This window comes from Megalobrama amblycephala, linkage group LG10 (assembly GCF_018812025.1).
Source record: "Megalobrama amblycephala isolate DHTTF-2021 linkage group LG10, ASM1881202v1, whole genome shotgun sequence".
NCBI classification, from domain to species: domain Eukaryota; kingdom Metazoa; phylum Chordata; class Actinopteri; order Cypriniformes; family Xenocyprididae; genus Megalobrama; species Megalobrama amblycephala.
Window position 1 is genome coordinate 37,061,986 of NC_063053.1, and position 23,679 is coordinate 37,085,664.

General features: G+C 39.0%; 2 protein-coding genes across 4 annotated transcripts in view; one reads left to right on the plus strand and one right to left on the minus strand.

The window, feature by feature from the left end:
- The first annotated feature begins 265 nt into the window (after nucleotides 1–265).
- On the plus strand, nucleotides 266–20,700 carry wu:fc17b08. 3 transcript variants are annotated; one of them, XM_048205987.1, is made up of 7 exons: nucleotides 266–418; nucleotides 4,601–4,666; nucleotides 13,717–13,796; nucleotides 14,102–14,234; nucleotides 14,486–14,773; nucleotides 14,872–14,974; nucleotides 15,108–20,700. In XM_048205987.1, the coding sequence occupies exons 1-7, from the start codon at nucleotides 322–324 to the stop codon at nucleotides 19,429–19,431; spliced, it is 5,091 nt and encodes a 1,696-aa protein (XP_048061944.1). In that variant the 5' UTR covers nucleotides 266–321; the 3' UTR covers nucleotides 19,432–20,700. The 3 variants fall into 3 exon arrangements, with proteins under 3 accessions (XP_048061944.1, XP_048061946.1, XP_048061945.1); XM_048205989.1 differs by lacking the exon at nucleotides 13,717–13,796 and having other exon boundaries at nucleotides 297–414; XM_048205988.1 differs by lacking the exon at nucleotides 13,717–13,796 and having other exon boundaries at nucleotides 343–418.
- Nucleotides 20,701–20,941: 241 nt separating this feature from the next.
- The window catches only part of slit1a (slit homolog 1a (Drosophila)), a 100,960-nt gene continuing 98,222 nt past the window's right edge, over nucleotides 20,942–23,679 (minus strand). Inside the window, exon 38 of the mRNA XM_048205990.1 lies at nucleotides 20,942–23,507. Within this exon, the coding sequence (XP_048061947.1) occupies nucleotides 23,269–23,507 (239 nt within the window). The 3' untranslated portion in view covers nucleotides 20,942–23,268. The remainder of the gene's footprint in view (nucleotides 23,508–23,679) is intronic.

Below are 23,679 nucleotides of genomic sequence, written 5' to 3' on the forward strand. Positions count from 1 at the left end.
GATTTCATCAAAAATATCTTAATTTGTGCTCTGAAGATTAACGAAGGTCTTACGGGTGTGGAACGGCATGAGGGGGTGAGTAATTAATTACATTATTTTCATTTTTGGGTGAACTAACCCTTTAGAGGATCGAGTGAATTACAGGGCTGTGGCAATAATAATTCATATTAATTAATAACACGATGTCCACAGCATACAGCAGGTGGCGCTGTCAGTCCATCGACCGCAGAAAAAGAGAACGTCATGACGTCACATGCCGAAGCGACGCGTGTTTGCGCTATCGGTGAACGTGCGCGTTCCCGTGTTTATTCACAGTAGAAAATGGCGAGTCCGTGTACGAAGCGGCTGTGCACGACTGAGAGGTTCTTTATTCGCCAGGACGCGGACTGCTGGAGGTCTGAATTCATTCACTGTGTGGGTAAGAGCAGCACACTCTGCAGAAAACTCTATTTTCATTGTTTGTTCACGTTAGTTTAATAGAAATGTGGGCTCTAATTCCTGCAGTTAGCATGCTAACGCTAACCTTCACGATCGGATCAAGCCCCGTTAATCTTTGGCTTTCAGTGATCAAGTAATCATTACAGATCACACACGCGACGAGCTGTCGTTTACCTGTGATGCATTAACGCAGTTTCTCGTCGCGATAGTGTAATTCATACAGAGTTAAATGTACCTCTAGCTCAGTGCGCGCTCACGACCGTCTGAAAGTTGTTTTTTAAAATGCGCGTTCATTTGCAGTTGTGCATGAGCCTGATTGACAGATGAGCAGACGTCAGCGCTGCAGAACTGTAAAGCTAATGTACTGAACTTAACATTTGTTTTATACAAAACTATATATTTTGCTAAATAAATAAATGCTTATTCTCGAGGTTCCCGAACTTTTGATCATTGGAATTGCCTGTGATGGGACAAAATAATTATGTGTAATAATCATAAATTACTATGTTATTTCATAAATAAGTGCAGTTACTAATTTTTGTCTCTTCTCAATGTGAAGCACTGATCTTGAGTTATTAATTTACTTCATTAACAACCGCAACAAGTAAAGTGTAAAACTTTATTTTGCAGATACTCTCTTTTAAAATTGTACCATTGTTCCTGTTTGTACATCATGATAAACAACAAACTGACTGGCAGCTGACAGGTCATGTGACCTGCTATTCCAGCAAACTATTGTGCACATGCAAATTTACACTGAATTACTGGGAGGAAGCGATGATGATGATCTGTCCTGGATCATTAGTCATTATGTGTTCATTCTTCTTTATATTTATTACCAACTGTTTATGCATTATATTATATTATTAACTGCTCATGGTGGCCAAACAAATGCCAGCTGCTATTAAAGTTGACATGAAGTGGCAGTAATAGATCATTTCTTCCATATTGTGACGTATATCCGGTCTCATTTCGAAGGCAGCGCCCTCTGGAAGTCTATAATATACATCTGAAATATAATGTATAACTTATCTGAATTGAGGCAGCCTTGATGTATGTGTCCTCTGGAGGGTGCAGTCTTTGAAATGAGACCCAGCGGTATTATAGGAAAAAGAAAACTTTTTTTTCCATCCATCGTTTGTTGATTGGATGTTGAGATGTGGGCGTAGCACTCAAGTTGATGCGAGCTTGCAGTTGATTGGAAAGGTAGGGATTAAATGGACGACTCTATTGTAAAAGTCCTGCATACTTCACCAGAGAGAAGACCGTTCCTTCACTGGATCATCTGGTTATGACATTTTGGTTAAACATTTCAAGCTCAAAATAAACAAAATAAAATAAAAATTAAAGGTATGCATGGAGGAATCATTTGATTTAAGATGAATAACATGCATTTAGAGAATATAGGGTGATTTTTCATTTCATGCTTGTTGGGTGATATGGATTAACTAGTCATCTTAAAAACGTAACTACAATATAATTCAAGTAACATTGTCTTTATTAACCATCTGATTAAAAAAGTTATATTCCAAGAGCAGCACACCTGAAGTGATCATTGCAGAAAAGATGCATTAAATATGAAGGCAAATGTTGAACAAACTTATCTTAAACATATCCTATATACTCAGAATTAATATAAAATAAGAAAAATGCTAAATATTTCTAAGCCAAAAAGTAATAGCAATAAATAACACCAGTAATAGTGTATCATTAAAGTAAATGTTTTGTGAAAACAGAAAATACCAGCACATTTCAGCCTCATGCACCGTCATGCAAACATGAAATATCACACATGCTGTAGTTCTTTACAGGTTGAGCTATTTTTCCTGTTGTTTTTATGTTTGGCTGTTGCACTCGTGTCTCACATCTTTTGCAGCGTCTCACCCATGAAACGGCATTCTGAAAGCTCGGCGTCAAGTTAAAAAGTTAAACTCGCGTCTTATAACTTTGCTTTTTTCCCCTTTCCACTGCCTGCGTATCGTTTTTTGTTCATTTCTGACGAGCGACGTGTTCTGCGTTCACAGAGCGTCACACGAGAGCGGTTAATCAGATGTGTTCGGATCATTTTCTTCTCTTAACAGTTATCATCGCTGTATTGTCAACATGTCTAATTGTAATGTTTGCTAACATTTTTGATAAATGCGATTTCTCGATTTAAAAATAATAAAATTGAGGCAAAACATTAAATACGAATTAATCGAAAAATTCAGAAAAAAATCGTCCAGCCCTACTGACTATTATTGAACTCTCTTTGAGCACATCTTTCCAAAAGTCCTTCTCACTCCAATCAGTTACATTTATTTATCTCCGTTTATCTGTTCTTATGATTTTAATATGCATTATCAACATTTTACGATGTTTGTGATTTTTAAAAGCCGTCACACAGTGATCTCGACTGGCTGGTTACTGCCGCTCATATCATTCCTTTAAGTCACCATGAAATCAAAATGGACAATATGTGTTTTGTTTTTTTTAATGGAAAATTGCAATGTTTATTTATTAAAGACATTAAATATGCCTCCTCCTTTCCCACGCAACAACATCTCAACATCAAGATTTATCACTGCACATCATCATTGTGTTAAATTCATGTTCTTGAATCAGAATATCTTCTCCTCCCTCTTGCAGCATCTCTTCTCTGATGATGAGGGCGGGGCAACCTGTCACTCACATGAGATCCACCAATAGCAAAAGACATCTAGCCAATTAATTCCCTACAAACAAAATCAAGCCCCGCCCTACATTTGTTGTTGTTCATGAAGCGTTTCACAGTACACTCTAAAAAATGCTGGGTTAAAAACAACCCAAGTTGGGTTGAAAATGGACAAACCCAGCAATTGGGTTGTTTTAACCCAGTGGTTGGGTTAAATGTTTGCCCAACGTGCTGGGTAGTTTTATTTAACTCAACTGTTGTATAAAAATTACTGTATTGCTTGCTTAAAATGAACCCAAAATATGCTGGAAATTAACATTTATTAATATGTTTAATAAATGAGCATTTATTAATAAGATAATGAATAATAAACAATCAACATTTATTAAATTGCTTATTAATAAATGTACACCTTTTGATTATTATTGTTGCCTCTAGTAATTATGTGTCTGATTTTTAATTTCTCACCTATTTACACGTTTATTCTATCAAAAAGAGTAATGTAATTATGGCTATTTTGCAAGTTCTTTACCAACCTACAATTCACCCAAAAGGCCTGTAGGTGGCACAACGACTTAATTTAACCAACTATGATAACTTCGTTAGATGGTAAATCAATACAAAACATGGTTTTGGTGAGCGCTTTGTAATATGTATTCACATTAGATTTTAAAGCAACAAAATTCGTTTGCAATAAGACAAACCAGATTCAAATTGCCCGGCAAATTTGTAAAGCAAAGAACAATCATTTCTAGCTGATCAACATTATGAAAACTGGTGAAACCTTTAGGAACTTCAAAAGATAAAACAACGAAACTCCTAATATTACTTCCAATATTTCCAAATTATGTTCATTTTCATAGAGCGGGCCAATATCGTGACGATTATTTAAAATCAATCGAGAGAAGCAGATATCGTTATCGTGATAAAATACGATTAATCGTGCAGTCCTAATTTAATTTAATTTGACTTGACATTTGATATTCAGTATTCAACTGTATAAACAGTATTCTTGACATTTATTCAACAGTGCTTTTGATCTGCCTGCATTGACACTATTCTTTAAAAGAAAAATTATATACCAGTTATCAATGTAAAGCTGCTTTGACACAATCTGCATTGTAAAAAGCGCTATATAAATAAAGGTGACTTGACTATTTTGGATTCATTTTAAGCCAGCCATATAGTCATTTTTAATCAGTAGTTGGGTTAAATAAAACTACCCAGCAGGTTGGGCAAACATTTAACCCAACCACAGGGTTAAAACAACCCAATTGCTGGGTTTGTCCATTTTCAACCCAACTTGGGTTGTTTTTAACCCAGCATTTTTTAGAGTGTAAGAAAGAAAGAAAAGACTAGCGCGACTTAAGTTTCATGATGACTTTAAAGAGTTCTGAGTTTACTCCCCTCTTTCCGCTCTGTGCATTATCATTGTTAAATGGAGATTTATCGCGATTAAAGTAGAAGAGAACTGAGAATCTGAACGTTTCTCTCTTCTCCTCTGAATAGGTCTTGACAACATCTTGGAAGTGTTTCTTGGGACGCAGGTTGTGGAGGACCTCAGGCTTTTAAAAGGTAAGTTTCTCTGAGGTAACAGTGCAATGTAAAAAATAGTTAGTGCATAGTGTATTAATTATAAATAGATTATTATTAAAGCTTCAAAAGTGATTCAGTCAAGGTCAGTGAGTGAATCCCTCTTTTCTTTTGTTGTTTGATTAACATTAATGACACAGGCAGCAGCATTTATTATGTTAAGATCTAATGCACTGAACTAATATAATGTTACGCATCAGGTTCCCCCCCCCAACTGTTTACGTCCACTTAAAACATCACATCAGCATGGCATGCATCGTAAAAACCGTTATACTCCTCAGCTCTGGAATTTGTCCTGTTGTCAGTAGCACAAGCGCGCAGATCTAGTGCATCAGAAAGAGAACGCAGCATTCGTTTACTGTCGGCGACTTGCCGCACATCCAGTGTAGACAGAATCACTAATTATAATGGGTCCTATGTGCTTTTGACGGCGTAAGCTGCCGGTTTACACCGATGTGACTAGAATCAACGGTGTATCATTTCTATAGCAACGGCTGTTTACTTCAGTGTTTCTGTCAGCTTTCTGTAGCGCAGCTGCCGAACTTCTAGTGAACACAACTTAGTGTCCAGCATTCAGATACAGTATAACACGTTATGCTATAAATAATTTCTATTCACATGGCTTTTTACTCATTGGGAAACTAATGATATTTCAACTGTCCAGTCGAATCAAATCTGTCATGTGGCATTCAATGACTTGGTTTTTATATATATATATATATATATATATATATATATATATATATATATATATATATATAGGGGTGTGACGAGACAGGTATCTCACGAGACGAGACGAGATTTTTACACACTATTTTTAAGAAATCCTCAATGGCGAAATACATGACTAGAAAAAATATTCTGCAAGTGTATTTGAAATGTTTTAACTAATCATCTCATAATGAATGTCATTTCAGTTCTACTTTCTTAGCATGGATTATCATATGCAGTAAAAGACAACAATACTCAAGTAATGTAAAAGGTTTTGCCACAAACTCAACTGACTGACTTCCCTCCTGTATGATTTCAGTCTCTTCAGATCTTACTGTACATGATTTATGAGCTTCTACAACTTTTGACCTCCTAACTGAACTCCTTTCCACAAACTGATCATAAAACAGTATAAATAAAAATGGTAACACTTTACAATAAGGTCTCATTTATTAACATTAATTAACTAACATCAACTAACAATGAGCAATATATGTGCTACAGTATTTATTAATCTTTGTTTATGTTAGTTAATAGTCATTCATTGTTAGTTCATGATAGTTCACAGTGCATTAAATAATGTTAACAAATGAAACCTTACTGTTTGTGCTTAATAGGATTAAGAGAAAACTGTACAGTTATTCATTTTGTATGGTAACCCTTTACGATAAGTGCCACCAAAGTGCAAATAAGACAATTTTTTTTCTTTGATACAGAGCTAAGAGATGGTTACAACTACACTGCCCAGCCTAAAATAGCTTTCATATTGAGAGATATCTGTATTCATCAGGGAGCCGCTTTCAAAATGCGGGGTGTTGAAATCGCGTTTACTTTCACTTTCAGCGATCGCGCGTAACTCTGTAAATATGGAGCGGCGGCGACCGTTATCCAACTGAATTAAATGTTTTTATTTTAAATACAAAGCAAAACGACAGTGGATGCGTAATGTAAACGAAGCGGTGGCATATTCTTTCCTAATCATCCTAACACTCTGTCATGGCAACAACATCACGAGACTACTTTTCGCCTCGACGAGAAATCTCGTCACATATTAGTCTCGCGAGATCTCGTGCCACGAGATCTCGTCACACCCCTAATATATATATATATATATATATATATATATATATATATATATATATATATATATATATATATATATATATATAAATTAGGTGAAAAAAAAAGTAATAATACTAGTATATGTCAAAATATATATTATAAATAAAAATATATCATGTGCACAGATCAAAAGTTTGGGGTCGGTAAGGTTTCCTATATACAAATAGGGCTGGTTGATAAAACAATAATTATTGCAATATATTTTTCCTTGGTAAAACTTTAACAAAAGTTTAATAGGTGTTCGATTATAATGTTTATGCACTATGCAAATAATGCTGCGCATGCTTGTTGCACTGGAGAAAATAACTGATAAGCCCAGACATTTCTGTTGCGTCTGAGAGACATTAAACGGCAAACGTTCCAAAAACGTAACGACACAGAGCGGCTCGTTTGAAGGCTTTTCAATCCAAAAATCATCAACACTGACCATGATTTACTGTAGTGACACTAACTGAAACCATGGGATTGTGGCAGAAATGTGGGATATTCATATTGAATTTTATTCTATTATTAATGTAGACATTAAAGGAGTAATTTAATGGCGGTATTTAAGTTGTAGCAGTTTTTGTGCATTTGTATTTATACTAAATGTCATTAGGCTACTGTTTTTCATATCAAATACCATAGAAACCATATAGCCTAGTTACTTTTTACCATGGTAGTATGGTGCAATGTGTGGTTTTACCTGTGGCTAACATGATCCAAATACTATGGAAGACCAAATTTTACCCTATAAAATGTTGCCCTTTAAAAAAATGAGGTTATTACAATTTTTACAGATCTTTCTGTTGTTGTTCACGAACAAAAATGTACATCTGCATCCCAACTCAAGCTACTGTGAAATGTGCAGTTTTAATTAATCTGTGAGATGTTCGTCACAGTTAACTTAACATTCACTCGAGAGCAAAAATCTGCCTTTAAACTTGAAAGAAATAAAGATTAGACATTTATCATTGTTATAATTATCGATATCGACTAATGAAAAATGTCATCGTTATAACTTTCTTGGCCATATCGCCCAGCCCTAGTTAGAATTAAGATAAATATGAAGTATTTTAAGTTAAATATAATATAAATATGCACTATAAGTCGCAAAAAATGATGCACACTGCCTCGCGAAGTCAATGTGCACTTCTGCCAACTCTGCAGTGATGTCATTTTTGTTGCATGAAATCAAGCAGACTTGAGTTTCTGTATATAACCCATTTGGAATATCACATAAAACATTTGTGAATACAGCAGCGTGTCCATCCCATGTGTTCAGGAGAACTAAATCGCCACTTCCTGGGAAATTGGTGCAAAATATCAGAAATAAAAATGTAAGTTGCTTCAATCTGGCTCTTTTTCTCCTCCATCATAAATGAGTTTCATCTCAAAGCAACAGACGAAACACAATAAACGCTGTCATGTGATCTTGCGTTTGGATGCTGGTGTTTGGGAACACAATCGTGTGAGACGCTTCTGGAGGGAATTAAATCATTCTGATGACAGACTTTGACTCCGGCGTAGTTTGTTCATTAAACAAATTATCCGCCTCAATTCAGCGGACAAGTTTTTAATTAACATTTTTAGAATTTATGCACATCTTGCCATTTTCATCCAGCGTTTTTTGTTTGTTTTTTAGTGCAATATCCCAAAATACACATTAAAAAATAGGTGGATGGAAACATAGCTAGAGTGATGAAACAGATGGGCCAAAACAAACTGATATGTCAGGAAAGATCTGTGCAAAAACCAACACCTCTGTTTGTGGGTGTCTCGTATTTATGTATTTATTTTTGACAGCACTGTTTGTAGGATAGGAAGAGGGGAGCTGGGGTTCCCAACATCACCTCTTTCTGTGTTAGGGATGGTAGGTTTGTGGATGATTAATGCCAGTGGTTCCTGTGGTGCTGGATCTCCAGAGTGAAATCATATTTATACAAGCTGTGAATGTGAATAATTTACCTCAGGAATTCAGTAATATATGAACTACCTGTGAACTTAGATAATGCATAATAATAAAGGGCCTACAGTCCTGCTCATAAGTTTACATACCCCTTGCAGAATATGCAAAATGTTAATAATTTTAACAAAATGAGAGGGATTATAAAAATTGCATGTTTTTGTTTTTTAGTTCTGTCTTGAATAAGCTATTTCACATAACGTACTCTATATTGCCAAAAGTTTTGGGACGCCTGCCTTTACATGCACATGAACTTTTATGACATCCCATTCTTAATCCGTAGGGTTTAATATGGAGTTGGCCCACCCTTTGCAGCTATAACAGCCTCAACTCTTCTGGGAAGGCTTTCCACAAGGTTTAGGAGTGTGTTTATGGGAATTTTTAACCATTCTTCTAGAAGCACATTTGTGAGGTCAGGCAGTGATGTTGGTGAGAAGGTCTGGCTCACAGTCTCCGCTCTAATTCATCCCAAAGGTGTTCTGTCGGGTTGAGGTGCAGGCCAGTCAAATTCCTCCACACCTCGCTCATCCATGTCTGTATGGACCTTGCTTTGTGCACTGGTGCGCAGTCATGTTGGAACAGGAAGGGGTCATCCCCAAACTGTACCCACAAAGTTGGGAGCATGAAATTGCCCAAAATGTCTTGGTGTGCTGAAGCATTAAGAGTTCCTTTCACTGGAACTAAGGGTTCAAGCCCAACCCCTGAAAAACAACCCCACACCATAATCCCCCCTCCACCTAACTTTAAACTTGGCACAATGCAGTCAGGCAAGTACCGTTCTCCTGGAACCGCCAAACCCAGACACGTCCATTGGATCGCCAGAGAGAGAAGTGTGATTGGTCACACCAGAGAACACGTCTCCACTGCTCTAGAGTCCAGTGACGGCGTGCTTTACACCACTGCATCCGACGCTTTGCATTGCACTTGGTGATGTAAGGCTTGGATGCAGCTGCTCGGCCATGGAAACCCATTCCATGAAGCTCTCTACACACTGTTCTTGAGCTAATCTGAAGGCCACACGAAGTTTGGAGGTCTGTAGCTATTGACTCTGCAGAAAGTTGGTGACTTCTGTGTGCCTCAGCATGCGCTGACCCCGCTCTGTGATTTCACATGGTCACCACTTCATGGCTGAGTTGCTGTTGTTCCCAATTGCTTCCACTTTGTTCTGATACCACTAACAGCAGACCGTGGAATATTTAGTAGTGAGGAAATCTCACGAATGGACTTATTGCACAGGTGGAAACCTGTCACGGTACCACGCTTCAATTCACTGAGCTCCTGAGAGCGACCCATTCTTTCACAAATGTTTGTGAAAGAAGCAGTCTGCATGCCTAGGTGCTTGATTTATACACCTGTGGCCATGGAAGTGATAGAAACACCTGAATTCAATGATTTGGAGGAGTGTCCCAATTCTTTTGGCAACATAGTGCACATATAGTCCACAAGACAAAATAACCCTGTTACAAAGTTTACATGCCCTTGATTCTTAATACAGTGTGTGGATGGATGATCTACGACCGTTATTGTTTTGTGATGGTTGTACATGAGTCTCTTGTTTGTCCTGAGCAGTTAAACTGACCAATGTTCTTCAGAAAAATCCTCCAGCTCCTGCATGTTTGATCCTTTAACAGCTGTGACCGTATGATTTTGAGATCCATCTTTTAACACTGAGGATGACTGAGGGACTCATAGGTAACTATTACAAAAAGGTGAAAACATTCACTGATGCTCAAGAAGGAAACATGATGGATTGAGAAGCTACATAAAAGTCTTGCATTTTTCCCAGAAGACAAAATAAGTACAATTTACCCATCATCCAATTTAAAAAGTTTACACCCAATTTTTATGATCCCTCTTATTTTGTTAAAATTATTAACATTTTGCATATTATGCAAGGGGTGTGTAAACTTATGAGCAGAACTGTATGTAAACCTGGTCACTTCATGTGTTTTCTCTGATTTGATAGCGATCCGATTGTGTAAATGCCCTCCGAAACTAACTAAATCCGATCACTCAAACCTCTTCAGGAGGTGGTCTGAGACGTGTTCCAGGAGTGTAAATGCATCTGCTTGTCGAAGCCACGTGTTCATTTTACTCCTCAAAATGGTAAAGAAATAAGCGTGTGAGCGTGTTATACTGGCTCTCGGTAGTCCGATATGACAGCATTTTGCGGATACACATTTATGCGAGTAAAATTAAACAGTTTTAACAAATCTGATAGTTTTCTGATCAAAACACATGGTGACAAGTCCACAGGCCCATATAGTCAGTAAAAAGGATTTCAATATTTCCTGTCTAATCATCAAATTGGGGAGGGGTGTGATGCTTTTTTCAGTGCTGTCAAAATAAACACCCAATTTCCAACACTTATATTTATAACATAAGGTATATAATGTACAGATTTTGAAGCATTATGAAGTATAACAATTGTTTCTCATCTTGTACATCGAATCTGCATTCAAATGTTTATTTTTGTATATCATATGCATGCGAAAGCAAAATGGCTTGTTAAAAAAAATTAAACTTGCATATAGGGCTGCACGATTAATCGCATGCTATTCTCACGCGCATTTCGTCAGTAATGCCGGTTCCCTGATTACCGCTAAATCGCCATCACCTGTTTTTAAACGGAGCGCCTTTTAATAGACGGAGCCGTAGTTCACGGACAAGCCACGCAATATCGCGTTCATTATCGCAGGCGATTCATCTGCGATATGAACGCGATATTGCGTGGCTTTTCAGTGACCTACGGCTCTGTCTATTAAATGCCGCTTCATTTGAAAGCAGGTGATGGTGATTTAGCGGTAATCAGGGAACCGGCTTTACTGACGAAATGCGCGTGAGAATAGCATGCGATTAATCGTGCAGCCCTACTTGCATAGTTATCTTTGTGAGCACAGACTGGTTTGTAATGCTCATTTAAAGTCATTAAAACTTCAAGTTCTGTGTCTCATAAAGTAATGCGTGTTTCACAGGGTCTGTTTCCATGGTGACTTCTGGATTCAGCGCTTTTTTTGAGAATATCTGTATTTTTAGGCTGAATAAAGATATGCAATGTACATCTTGGTATTTTCTATTATGAAGTGGGTTAAATGTTTAGCTCTCCCCCTGCACTTTGGATCAGTGAAGAGGATGTGTGGGGTCTTCAGGAAATGGAAGGAAAGCACCAGGTCCAGATGGTGTTTCATCAGCCTGTCTGAACCTGTGCTGACCAGCTGGCCGTCATCATCTCACAGATCTTTAACAGATCACTGGAGCTGTGTGAAGACCCTTCCTGCTTCAAACACTTCACCATTATCCCCATCCCAAAGAAACCCCAAATCACAGGACTTAATGACTACAGACCTGTTGCTCCAACATCTGTTATGAAGTCATTTAAGAGCCTGACGCTAGCCCACCTGAAGGATACCACTGGACTCTTGCTGGACCCCCTGCAGTTTGCTTGAGCAAACGGTTCAATGGATGATGCTGTCAGCATGGAACTGCATGATGTCTGGACAAACCAGGGACTCATTTGATCCATCTGTCAATGGATCACCAGCTTTGACAGATAGGCAGCAGCTAGTGAGGCTGGGAAAATTAACATCTAGCACTGGCACCCCACTGCGCTTCTTCCTCTACACCCACAACTGCACTGCTCCTGAAGTTTGCAGATGACACTAAAGTCATCGGCCTCATACACAATGGTGATGAGTTTGCATATAGGCAAGAGGTTGAACAGCTGGCTGTCTGGTGCAGTCATAACAACCTGGAGCTGAACATGCTCAAAACAGTGGAGATGATTGTGGACTTCGGGAGAAACCCCCCCCCAGCATTATTCCCACTCATCATGAAGTGGAGTCATTCAGGTTTCTGGGCACCACCATCTCTCAGGACCTGAAGTCGGACAATCACTTTGGGTTCTTCTCAAACCGAAGGCTGCATCCTTCCTAGTTCAGTCCTTCTGAGGCTTGTAGACTCGAGTCCTTCTCAGCATTAAACACTAGAATGAGACAGTCTAGTAAGTGCGCATGGCTACATCACATCAAAACAGCGGTGTGGATCACACCACAAGCACTCGGGATCGTTAGTGGTAATGATATTTCGGCACTATATCCTCTAGTAGTTTTATCTAAAGCCAAACACACTTCATTCAAGCACTTTCAGCTATGTCCACGTTCTTTCTGTCTCCAGAGGCGGGCCACATTAAAGGGTTAATTCACCCAAAAATTTAAATTCTGTCATTAATTACTCACCCTCATGCCGTTCCACACCTGTAAGACCTTCGTTCATCTTCAGAACACAAATTAAGATATTTTTTGATGAAATCCGATGGCTCAGTGAGGCCTGCATAGCCAGCAATGACATTTCCTCTCTCAAGATCCATTAATGTACTAAAAACATATTTAAATCCGTTCATGTGAGTACAGTGGTTCAATATTAATATTATAAAGCCACGAGAATATTTTTGGTGCTGATATACCAATGTCATCGTCCATTGTGATGTTGCACTGTAGACTTCGTCTGATTGCCAATTTGGTAGACATTGCCCAATTCTAATTCACATATCTTTATTTTTTTATTTTGCTATCTGTGTACTGTTGTCTTTGTACTGGAAGCTTCTTCTGTCACCAAAACAAATACCTTGTGTGTGGTGTGTGCATGTGCAAACATGCTTGGCAGTAAATCTCCATCTGATTCTAATTCAAATATTTAGGTAATTGAAATAAATCAAAATCCCCAATCCTCTCTGGTGGCCATTATTATTGTTTCTCAAAGGACATGCATACTGATAATGCATGAATTAGTCACTATGAGCATTTATGGTAGATGCTTTTATCCATTATACAAATGTACATGGGTAAGAGAAATGGAAATTCACATGCTGAAAAACATTGCCATTTTGCTGCTTTTTCCACCTCACCAGTGGGTGGCACTGTCACCAAACCTAGCAGGTATGTTCAGATCATGGTGGCAATGGCTGAAGATTATGTGAACCAAATTTGGTGGAGACGGGACAAAACTTAAAGTTTTGCAACCCAAAACAATAGTCAGACTTTGAGCTGGTGCTATAGGATTTGAATAAAAATTAATTTCACTGGTATAAGGAGGCTTTTGATTGACTTTTTCTGTTTATACAAAAAATGGACTGCTAGTTAGTATGTAAACCTGCTAGTAGCTTTTTAGCAGTAGCAGCATTCTGTGTTCGGTACAGTTTGGTCTTTCCCTTCCCTGCACACACGGTTGAATTTTGCCTCTTCTTTTGGATCCACAGATTGTAAGCCTGCAAGTGTGTCAAATTGGTCATTTGCTGAAAATTGTCTTTTCTGCTGCTTAAGACGAGAAAAAGTGAAGGTAGTTTTATTTTGTTCATTTACTTTTTTTCCCCCTCTTTCCTGATATTTCAAAAGACCTTGGAAGAACCGTTTTGGTTTTTTTACCTGTTTTTCTTGCTCTAGCTATACTATGGACTCTACAGTCATTTCAAGTAATGTGCTCAAAGGACACAATGGTTTCAATTGTAGCTTTTTAAATGTTAATTTCTTTTTCCTTGGTATTTGCATACATTAAGTACATGTTGCATGTGTGTCTCCTAGATGTAAAAGACCTCCACCCTTATTCTTATTCCACCCTTGTTTTGTTTTTTACCCCATGAACAGGAACATGTAGTTGCACTCAACAAACAAATTGTGGAAAGTGGAGGAAAACCTTTATTAGGTAAAGATCCTTCTAATATTACCAGACTGGAATGGCAGTCAGAAGAATTCCTGAATGCAGTGTTACACAGGAAAAGTGAGTATACCGCATATGGTCTGTCATTTGTGTAATAATGAATGATCAGACATGGTGCATTATAGTGATGGGAATATCTGCAACTTTTACTCATTTAATGTGGGTTTTAGCATGTGTTTTAGCATGTGCATTTAGCCTACCCCTATGAAGCATTTCACAACATGTCCATATTAACTCTGATTTATCAGGGTTTTCTCATGTTGCCAAATCATTTGCATTCATTTTAACATGTCTGATTGAACCGTCAACAGAATACACACCAAGAATTCCAGATCCGCACATCCCTGTGGTGGCCTGTGATATCGTTCAGCAGATGATTAATGAGTTGGTTACGTATTATACCTCACAAAACAAACGCTGCTCTCAGGACTCCCTGCAAAACAATGGAAAAAAGGACCAAAGCTTTCTGAAAACTAGCTGTGTCACTTCAACCACTGCTGTCAATATAGCTTCTGCTCAAAACAAGTTCATCATGGTGGACCAAGATGCCCCGCTGGACCTCTCTGTGAGAAAGGTCAAAGTAGAGGACGTTGAGCAAGGTGCAGAATTAGAATGAAAAGAATTATGAATATATAAAGAGTTACTAGTTTAAATGAAATCTCTTCAATTTAGCTTCGAATGGTTTGTGTCTCTCTAGATGGAGTTCTTGACCTCTCGACGAAGAAGAATTTCAGCAAAAGCCATGCGTCTTTAAGGAATTCTAATGTTCATGCCAGCCCGGCTACACATTTGGTCAAAAGGTAAGGGAAATCAGGACTCTATTGACCAGGTTTATATGTATTATTTGCTGATCACATAGACATGTATTTTAGGATTATATCAGGTTGAGATGGTGTCTATATACGTCTAATGGTTTTTTGCATGGTCTTTCAGGGACTCTGCCAACCTGAGTCTTGCCCAAGAAGGAGATCTACAGTCGGTGTCCACTTTGGAACAGTTCATGTCTAAGCTTTGTTTGCATCACCAGCGCCAAATAGTTGATGCATTAGGCTTCTTACAAAGCGAAGTCAAGACTGTGGCTGCTTCCAACCATTTCCAAGCAGCCACTCCAAATTTGACTGAGAAGCAAGTGAAAACCAGCTGCATTAATGTATCGTTTGAAACGAGGCCTGAAATGACATGTTCTGTGGATGCTCCTGTGAGCATTACTAAGTCTCAAGAGTCGTCTGCTATCAGGACTAGTCAAAAGCCTACTGGAGAGGTTTTAAATGCAGATGTTTCCAGTGGTGCATGTGTAACAACTGAAAAACCAGTAGACCTTTGCAAGATGGAAGTTTTGTCGTCTTCATCTTGTGGAACAGGTGATGAGTGTGGAGATGAAAGTTCTCCAAACAAATTTGTCGTCATGACAAAGACAACTACTGATCATCAGGAAGCCAAAAAATCATTAGGGTCAAGCATTCAGCAAATTCAACGTAGCGATTCTGTGAAGTGTCTATCCAGTGCCGAGCGATGTTTGCCGACATGTGCTGCAGAGTCTGATCATGCAGACCTGTTATCAAAATGCACACAGAAGAGCTCTTTTGCACAAAGTGAAGATGCTGTTGTAAAGCCCTACACAATTCAAAAGACATCAAATGTAGTTTTACCAATATGTCCAAGAACAGCCAGGAAAAGCAGAAAAGGTTCTTGCCTTAGGCAAAGTAATGGCTCTTTAAGTTGTATCATAAATGATACCGATAGCCATTGTGACTTGGTGTATATTAGGAAATCAATAACAGAATGTCAGCTTCAGTCTCGTAATCGATTGCATCCGCGACAAAATGCTCGGAAGAGCACAAGAGGGCACAAGTACGTCGAGGAGTACTTGGAGCTAAAAACTGTCCGTACCCTAGCTCGTAAATCTATAGTTGATTCCACTGGGAATTGTCCAGCTCATATACCAGACATGCACATCTCAGTCGCTCCGAAGCAGGCCCTTTCTAATTCTGGCAGTGTTCCTCTCGTAAATGCACCTTTTGCAGGGGACTGCATGATAAATGTTATTCAGAAATTCTCATCGGAGCAGATAGCGGAGAATGAAATGCCAGGAGATGTCGTGAAAGTAACTGGTCTCGGTCTGGTGGTTGAAACCAGTCAGACGGGAAAAGTTGAAAGTAATGAGCAAATTTCCCATGAACCATCTTGTAAACGGAGTGAATTAACCATGCAACCAGATTTGATTACAGAAGCTATCATTGCTCCTAATGCATTAGTGCAAGAAGAAGACCCGGACATGGTAGAAATCAAAGAAACGACTGAAACAGAACTCGCTGTACAGAAAGAAGGATGTGAGTCCCAAATTGGACCCATGCCAGAAGAGGAGGTGGTATGTGGTACAGAAAGTAAGGCTGAGTGTGAGGATAAATCTTTGGAACCATCACCGATCCCTGTATCCCCCAACATGGCCAAAGAGTCATCTGATGGAGTCGACATGGAACCAAGAAATGAGCAAGAAATGTCAAATCCCACAGATGTCGAGACTGCAGCAGATGTCCAGAAACAATCTGAGACATCAGAAATAAAGGAAAACACTGACGAGGATAGAAGTTCTCAAGAGCAAGTTTTGCATGACACTGAAAGTAATCCCCAAACAGCGGATCAAGGGGATTCAGCGGTGTCCAGCCTGACTGAAGTCTCTACTGTACAACCACTTGTAAAATGTAAGGAGAATGATAAGGATCCGCATACCCCAAAAGTCCTGAATGCAAAACATGCAGTGTCCTCAGACAGACGTTTGCGTAGTAGAGGTTCAAAAGGCAACGTTGACGTTATGAAAGACTCTGTGAAGTGTGCTGCATCTGAACTTGAGCATGCCAATGATGAAAGCCCAAAGACTCAGTCTACTGAAACAAATGTGCATTTTGAGGAAGAGCATGATACGAAAGCTCTAGGCATTCTTGAATCCCCCCAGGAGGTCCCAGCTGCCAAACCTTGTAATAGTCTGGTTGTGGATCATGCAGTCAAAACAAGACAAAAATCAAAAAACGCAACCACTTTTGAAAGGGATGAGTATCCGAGTCCAAGCGTCAAAACGAATGATGAGTTGCCAAGTGTTTTGTCACCTGAGGTTCTTCCAGAAACTGTAAGCACCACCTCCACCACCACCACAGAGAGTGGAAAACGCCACAAACCGAACAATCAAGCCTCTGAAAGCTCTGAAAATATGCCACTTAAAAATGAAACTAGTCCTATTGAACTGTCAGATAGCACAGACTGTTCACCCATCAAAAAATCTCCACCAAGCTCTGAAAATATGCTTTTGAGAAGCAGAAGTAACACTGAAAGGCCTTTTAGTAGCAAACCGAGCAATCCAACAGAAGGCCATTCAGAAAAGCAAGGGCAGATGTCTTTAAGAAAGAACAGCCCTGCTACTGAGCAGGCAACTAATAAAGATTTGTGTACGTCTTCCGAGGGAGTAACGCGTATGCCTCTACGAAGCAGGACTATTAGCACAACTAAACAGACTGTTACTAGAGATTCTCCTGTTAAAAGTACCATTAAGAGTTGCATCAGTGAACAATCTATCAGTTCACAGTCTAGTAGTACCTGTAGAAAAACAGAGACCAGTGCGCACATGCCCTTAAGAAGCAGTGCCAGTTTAATTGCAGAACCTCCCCATCACAACAAATCTGCCGTTGTAGATGGATTAGAGAGCCCAGGGCGTATGTCGTTGAGAAGAGGAAATGTATCTAATACTGAAAAGTTGTTTGGCTCAACAACGTCCCCTAGTAAAAATAAACGTCCTTCGAGACAACGAGAGGTTTCAGCATCCTCAAGTGGGGAAGCAGAAGAGAGCCCATTGAGTTCAAAACTTAAAATCCAAAACCAGAAGCATATGGAGGCCCAAATAAGAGGCTCTTTGAATCTGCCAGATGAATCCTTACGCATAGCTGGTTTTCAGAGGACTGAACCAGTTGTTTGTAGTCCCCCCAAATTTTTGGAGGCACTAAGGGGAGAAGAACACCAGCAGGTAATTTCAAACTTAAATGCAAAATTTGATAAAATGCACAAAGGTTGGGTACAAATGGACAAGGAGGGTCAGCCTGCACCGAAACCCAAAAACAAGGCAGATAGACTTAAAGAAATCTGGAAAAGCAAACGCAGAGTACGAAAGTCAAGACCGTTAGAACAACAGAGGTTTTCCCCTGTGCAAATGCTTTTCATGAAGCCCTTTGACTTGCCCAGTATCTGCAGGTGGTTCCTGCAGTCAACCGAAACAAAATCTCTTGTAATTGTTAAGAAGGTGAACACCAGACTTCCTTCGGAAACACAGTTGTGTTTTCACTCTTCAGCGGCAGGAGCAGGGTCCTCTCATGGCATATTTCCTAGCCTCCAGGCCGAACGGTTGAAGAAGCATCTGAAAAAGTTTGCTATTGCATCACCAGTGAAGAATAACCCCAAGAATCAAAGACTACTTTCTAAAGCTTTAGGTCAGGGTATTTCTGCGATGAGGAGTAAAGAGAAGCATGAACCGACAACTGCCACGCGGATCTCTACAAAGGCGCAGAGTCTTGCTGGAGTGACACCGGCACAGGCTCCTGAGGGCCTCGGTGCGATCGCAGGCAGTGCGAAAAATCCAGCAAGTGCTCGAATTCTTAGGAAGTATTCTAACATGCGTGAGAAACTTCAGGTTCAGCAAAACAAGAAATGCAAAGAGAAAACATTTAAAGGTGCTCGTTTGAAGGCAGCATTAATTCCAAAGAAAGCCAACAAACAGAAATTACAGACACGAAAAGGACCGAAGTCTGTGGTTGTCCAAAGGATCTCCTCGCTCTCCAAAAAGGCAAAGGCAAAAGCAAACTCTGCCCTCAAAGAACGGGCTTTGAAAAAGAACCCATGTCACAAAGACTGTGCCTCTCCAAAGAGGTTGCAGGCACTCAAAAAAGTGACGAAAGGTGAACATGTCTCGACTAACACCTCGAGTAAAAAACAGATACTGCTCAAAACCGGGACTGACAAGGCACAGCAAATGAAAACAAGTGGGACTAAAGTTGACGTAAAGAAATCGGGGCTCCAAAAAGGCCCTAATAATTTAGAACCACAATCTTTAGATATGGACATTAAGCCTCTGGCATTGGAGGACCAAGTGTTAACTAGGTCTCAAAGAAAGATGGAAGTCACCTCTTCACAGGCCGGCTCTCCTAAATCCTCCACAAAGCGAGGCTTGGAACCACTGGTCACTCCAACAAAACGTACAAGGACCTCAAAACCATGAGATATGTGTACAGGTACTAGAACTCGTGTAGAAATGTTTCACAAGAACAAGGGGTGCTGATGCTTTTCAGAATGTTCCTTTCTTGGAAGGATAAATTTATTTTTGAAGCTATTTTTGAAGCTTGGCAGTACATTTTCAGAGTTTTAAATATATTGTCATCTGAGAGAGATTGGTCTTTGAAACAAAGGAACTTGACAGCTCTACCTTAACAGTGTCAAATTTTTTTCAAATATGCTTTAAGAAATCTATTTGTTTGTTACAGAAAATTGATATTTTTTCCCTTGATGGAGCCGTTAATGTCAAAACAAGTCAATAAATAAAGGTTCCGATTCCCTTTTAATGGGGCATTTTAAATATGGGTTATTAACTCAATAACTCTCATGTTTGTTTGACCGTTACATTGTATAGCTTATTATTACAGCAACTTGTAATATTGAACCAGATATTATTTAAGGAGTGATCCACAATTCTAAAACAATTAATAATTTTAGTTAATTAAAGTGGCTTTGTAACCTAAATAATGTGCCTTTTTTTCTTATCTGTATTTATAAGTAATTGAGTTTGCCTCAAGAAATAAAGCCTCATTCTTTTTGCACATAGATGAGAGACATTTGTCCCAAAATTCTTCATAAGATGATCATTAATTAATTTGACTTTGTTCTTGTATTCTTAATTACTAATTTCCCTCTTCTCTTTTAGAGCACTGAAGTTTAAAAATGTTGTAGTTAATATTTTCATACAGTCTACCAGTGTTGTACTTCCTCATTTTGTCAGTTTCTTTGAGATGATGATTTATGCATAGAAACTTGTCTATATCACTTTTGTTTCTCAAGTAGATTTTCTATAGTGAAGAGTATGAATATGAATTATGGTCTCAAATGTTCTAAAACAGCTGTATTTATGATGCTAAAAGGAAACTATGCAAGATTACAGGTTTTCTAAAACGTTTCTGCTCTAATCCAGTTTAATCACGAAAGCCTTTTTTTTTCAGCTTACTCTTACATAATTGCATTGTTTTAATATTTTTAAACATTACTTAAAGGTCAAAAAAGTACATTTAAAATGTAGTTTACATATACCAGTGTTGAAGACCTTAGCCCATTTATATGGTTTTTGGTGTCATGGGGGAAAAAAAGATGAAAATGTAAATGAACCTGGTTTTGAGCTGTATATGCATTTTGTCTTTTGTCAGTTTTTCATGAATTTTGTTCAGATGTTTTTCTTTTCCCAAAAGTAAACAAGTGATGAAGTAAAGAATGTGCAGTGAAAGTTGGTTCTCAACCGTGTAATTTCATCCAGAAAATGCAATGTGTGTTGAAGCCAATGTTTACAATAACCACAGCATTTATTTATAGTGAATCATCAATAATTCAGTTTTGCTTCTCAAGACCCCATCCACCCCCAACCAGTTCCTCACATGTTTGGTTTGATGAGAAATGTGCCAGGAACCAAATATTTTGCTGCTTTAAACATTTCTTTGTGGTTTTGATAAAGCAGACGTAGACACTCGTATAATCACACATTTTAATGAATGAAAAAGGAGGAAGTTCAGTAAACATTTTGGTGGCGCTACTTACATTCGGAGTAACTGCAGTTAGTCAATGTAACTATCAACGTAACATCAGAAGAATAAACAGCAAGAGCTCTTAAATGTTCTATATGCAACAGCGACAGTTTCTTTCACAATAGTTTCTTGAGTTCATGATGCGATGGTTGTGATTGGCACAAGGATAACTCAGACCATGACATCTACAGGAAAAGTCTGTAACCCTTTCCAATGATTTGTATGCACTGAAGCGATCACATCTTTAGCGATGACACTCACATTAGCTTCCGTTCCCAGTACCTCAATGTACAATAAGAGCAATAAGTATCCACCGTAGAGTAACAAAACCGGTTGATGTTTGCTTTATGGAAACACCAACCATGTGGTACAATGAATGTATGGAGAATTAAATTACTGCAAGTAGTTCTCAAATTGTACCACTTTACTAAAGAAGAACAGCATTTTTTCTTTTGGTCTGCACAGAAAACACTAGTAGCAATCGGGGCTATTGACTTGCTCTTTATTATGAGGACTGGATGTAATTACCCTATTAAAAATTCCTTAATCTCAATAACCTCTTTTTCCTCTTGGCTTTATTCACAACTCAAAATCAGCTTTCTATCTGGACAGGTCTTAAAATAAATAATTACAAAATCAAGCACAAAGATATTTTAAATGAATTAAATGTGGTATTCACATGGAAGACAACATTTACAATATTAAAAAAGAAAACGACAAAAGAAAAAAACCTTCCGAAACAATCAACACTGGCTCATATTACAATAAGGCTAATAGGCTAATTATTATCTATGCTTTTGGCCAGTTTCAAACCACTGTGGCCTGTATAAGCAAGTGAATTAAATGACCGAATAAAACACCAAAGTCGTCACCAAATTTCACACTGCTGTTTGATAATAAAATCCTGAAAACAAATTTATTATTTAACATATAAAAATACTATACCAAAATGAAATACAAATATATATTAGAATCTGTTAAGCATTTCTGTATAAAGTGAAGGACTAGGGAGTTAGGAAAAGGAAATCAAAGCGAAAACAAACACCCACCGAAATTAAACGAAATAAGCCAAACTGCACTTGTTTGCGTTTTAATTCTAGGACGATGTTCATGGCAATTTGAACGCAGTAGCTTGCGGAGGTAATACTGTAGGAATCGAAAGGAGAACATGGCGGAATCTGGGAAGTCGTTACTGTTGGGAGATTTGGTGTGTACAGTGTTGTGGTCATAACCCATAGTCATATTGTACCCCTCAAACAGTTTCAACACTGACCCATATATAAAAACTGCAGTGGCGTTGCATATTTAGCAGTGTTTCGATAAGCGATGTTCTATTTTCTGCTCAGCAGTACTAATATTAACCACAATCCAGACATCACATGACAATGAGCATGCATCTTAGAAAACGGTGTGATGAGATCTATCTAGCGCTTGATTTCAGCTCTCCCTTACATTCTGTCATTGAGTTCTCTGTTTGAGGTAATGGAATGACAAACACTATGGAATAGATCGAACGGATCCTTCGTTTGACTTTCGTTTCTTGAGCTATCGAAAGTCGAAATATTAAAGAGGCTCCCTTCCGACATGGTAACTCTACGATATGGCACCAGGAGTTCTTCACGCGTTCAGATGGAAGGCTGCTGGGTATTTTTGGCCCCCATGTAGTTTATTAATGGCGTCATATTTGCAGTGGAATTGGGGCAGGGACAGAGTCCCGTGTGCCGCCCGTAACACAAAACCATTGGAAATATCTGGTTAGACGGCATGTGGTTCTCCTGCCGTACTTGTTTCACACCTTCTATTTTACCAGCATGTCACTGAGGATGTATTCTCCCACACAGATATATCATACATACAGTTTTTTCAGGCATGGTGGAAATGTGGATCTTCCTTTCATCACCATTACGGAGCCTTATCTGCTCAAATACACGTCCTGCACTGCAGAGAGTCAAAAAGACCATCATTTTCTTCTAATACATGACTAATGTCCTGCTTTTGGGCTGAAACAAGACAGGGTCCATCTCGCTTGCCTTCCTGTCAGGAGAGTTGGTGTTCTTTTACCCTTCTGAGACCTTACGAAAGGACAAAAAGGGGTTGAAATTTCAGGCTGTGGTGGAAATATAAAGGGCGGGGGTGGGGTGGGGGGGGGGGGGTATGTCTCTGTATACCCAATGAAACATGATATCTTTTTCTGTTGGCCTTTTTTTTTTTGTGATGGCTCTTTCTGTGGTTCTGTCAGACTGTGATGAGGTGGTGATGCTAGTGGTTGTGTTCTACATGCACCCCACGCAGCCACACTTGATGGTCTTCTCCACCTCCTCGCTGAAGGACGTGCCGTCGCTGCACTCGAAAGTGTATTTCCTGCGCTTCATCCTTTGGCTGGCGCAGCAGGAGCCGGTGTCGCAGGCACCGCTGCACTCCACCCACGACACCATGCGTGTGGTCTGACAGATGGCGTACCCTCGCTGGACCTGGTAGAAGTCCCGCACTGGCTCCCCGTGGCACTCGGACTCTACAACAGAAGAAACGGCATCAAATAGCATACAAAAGACACGTTTAACTATTCCCCCGCCAGCGTTTTTTAAAAACGTTGCCAGCCACCACCAGCATTTTTGATCATTTTCATAAAAAAATTATATTTTGTTGGATGATTATCTGAACATGCAATAGTCGTAACCCGAAGG

Bases quoted from the DNA above. Each gene is read 5' to 3' on its own strand.
- wu:fc17b08 (XM_048205987.1), top strand. From the start codon at position 322: ATGGCGAGTCCGTGTACGAAGCGGCTGTGCACGACTGAGAGGTTCTTT. The intron at 419-4,600 runs GTAAGAGCAGCA...TCCTCTGAATAG, and splicing joins TGAATTCATTCACTGTGTGG to GTCTTGACAACATCTTGGAA. The intron at 14,235-14,485 runs GTGAGTATACCG...AACCGTCAACAG, and splicing joins TGCAGTGTTACACAGGAAAA to AATACACACCAAGAATTCCA.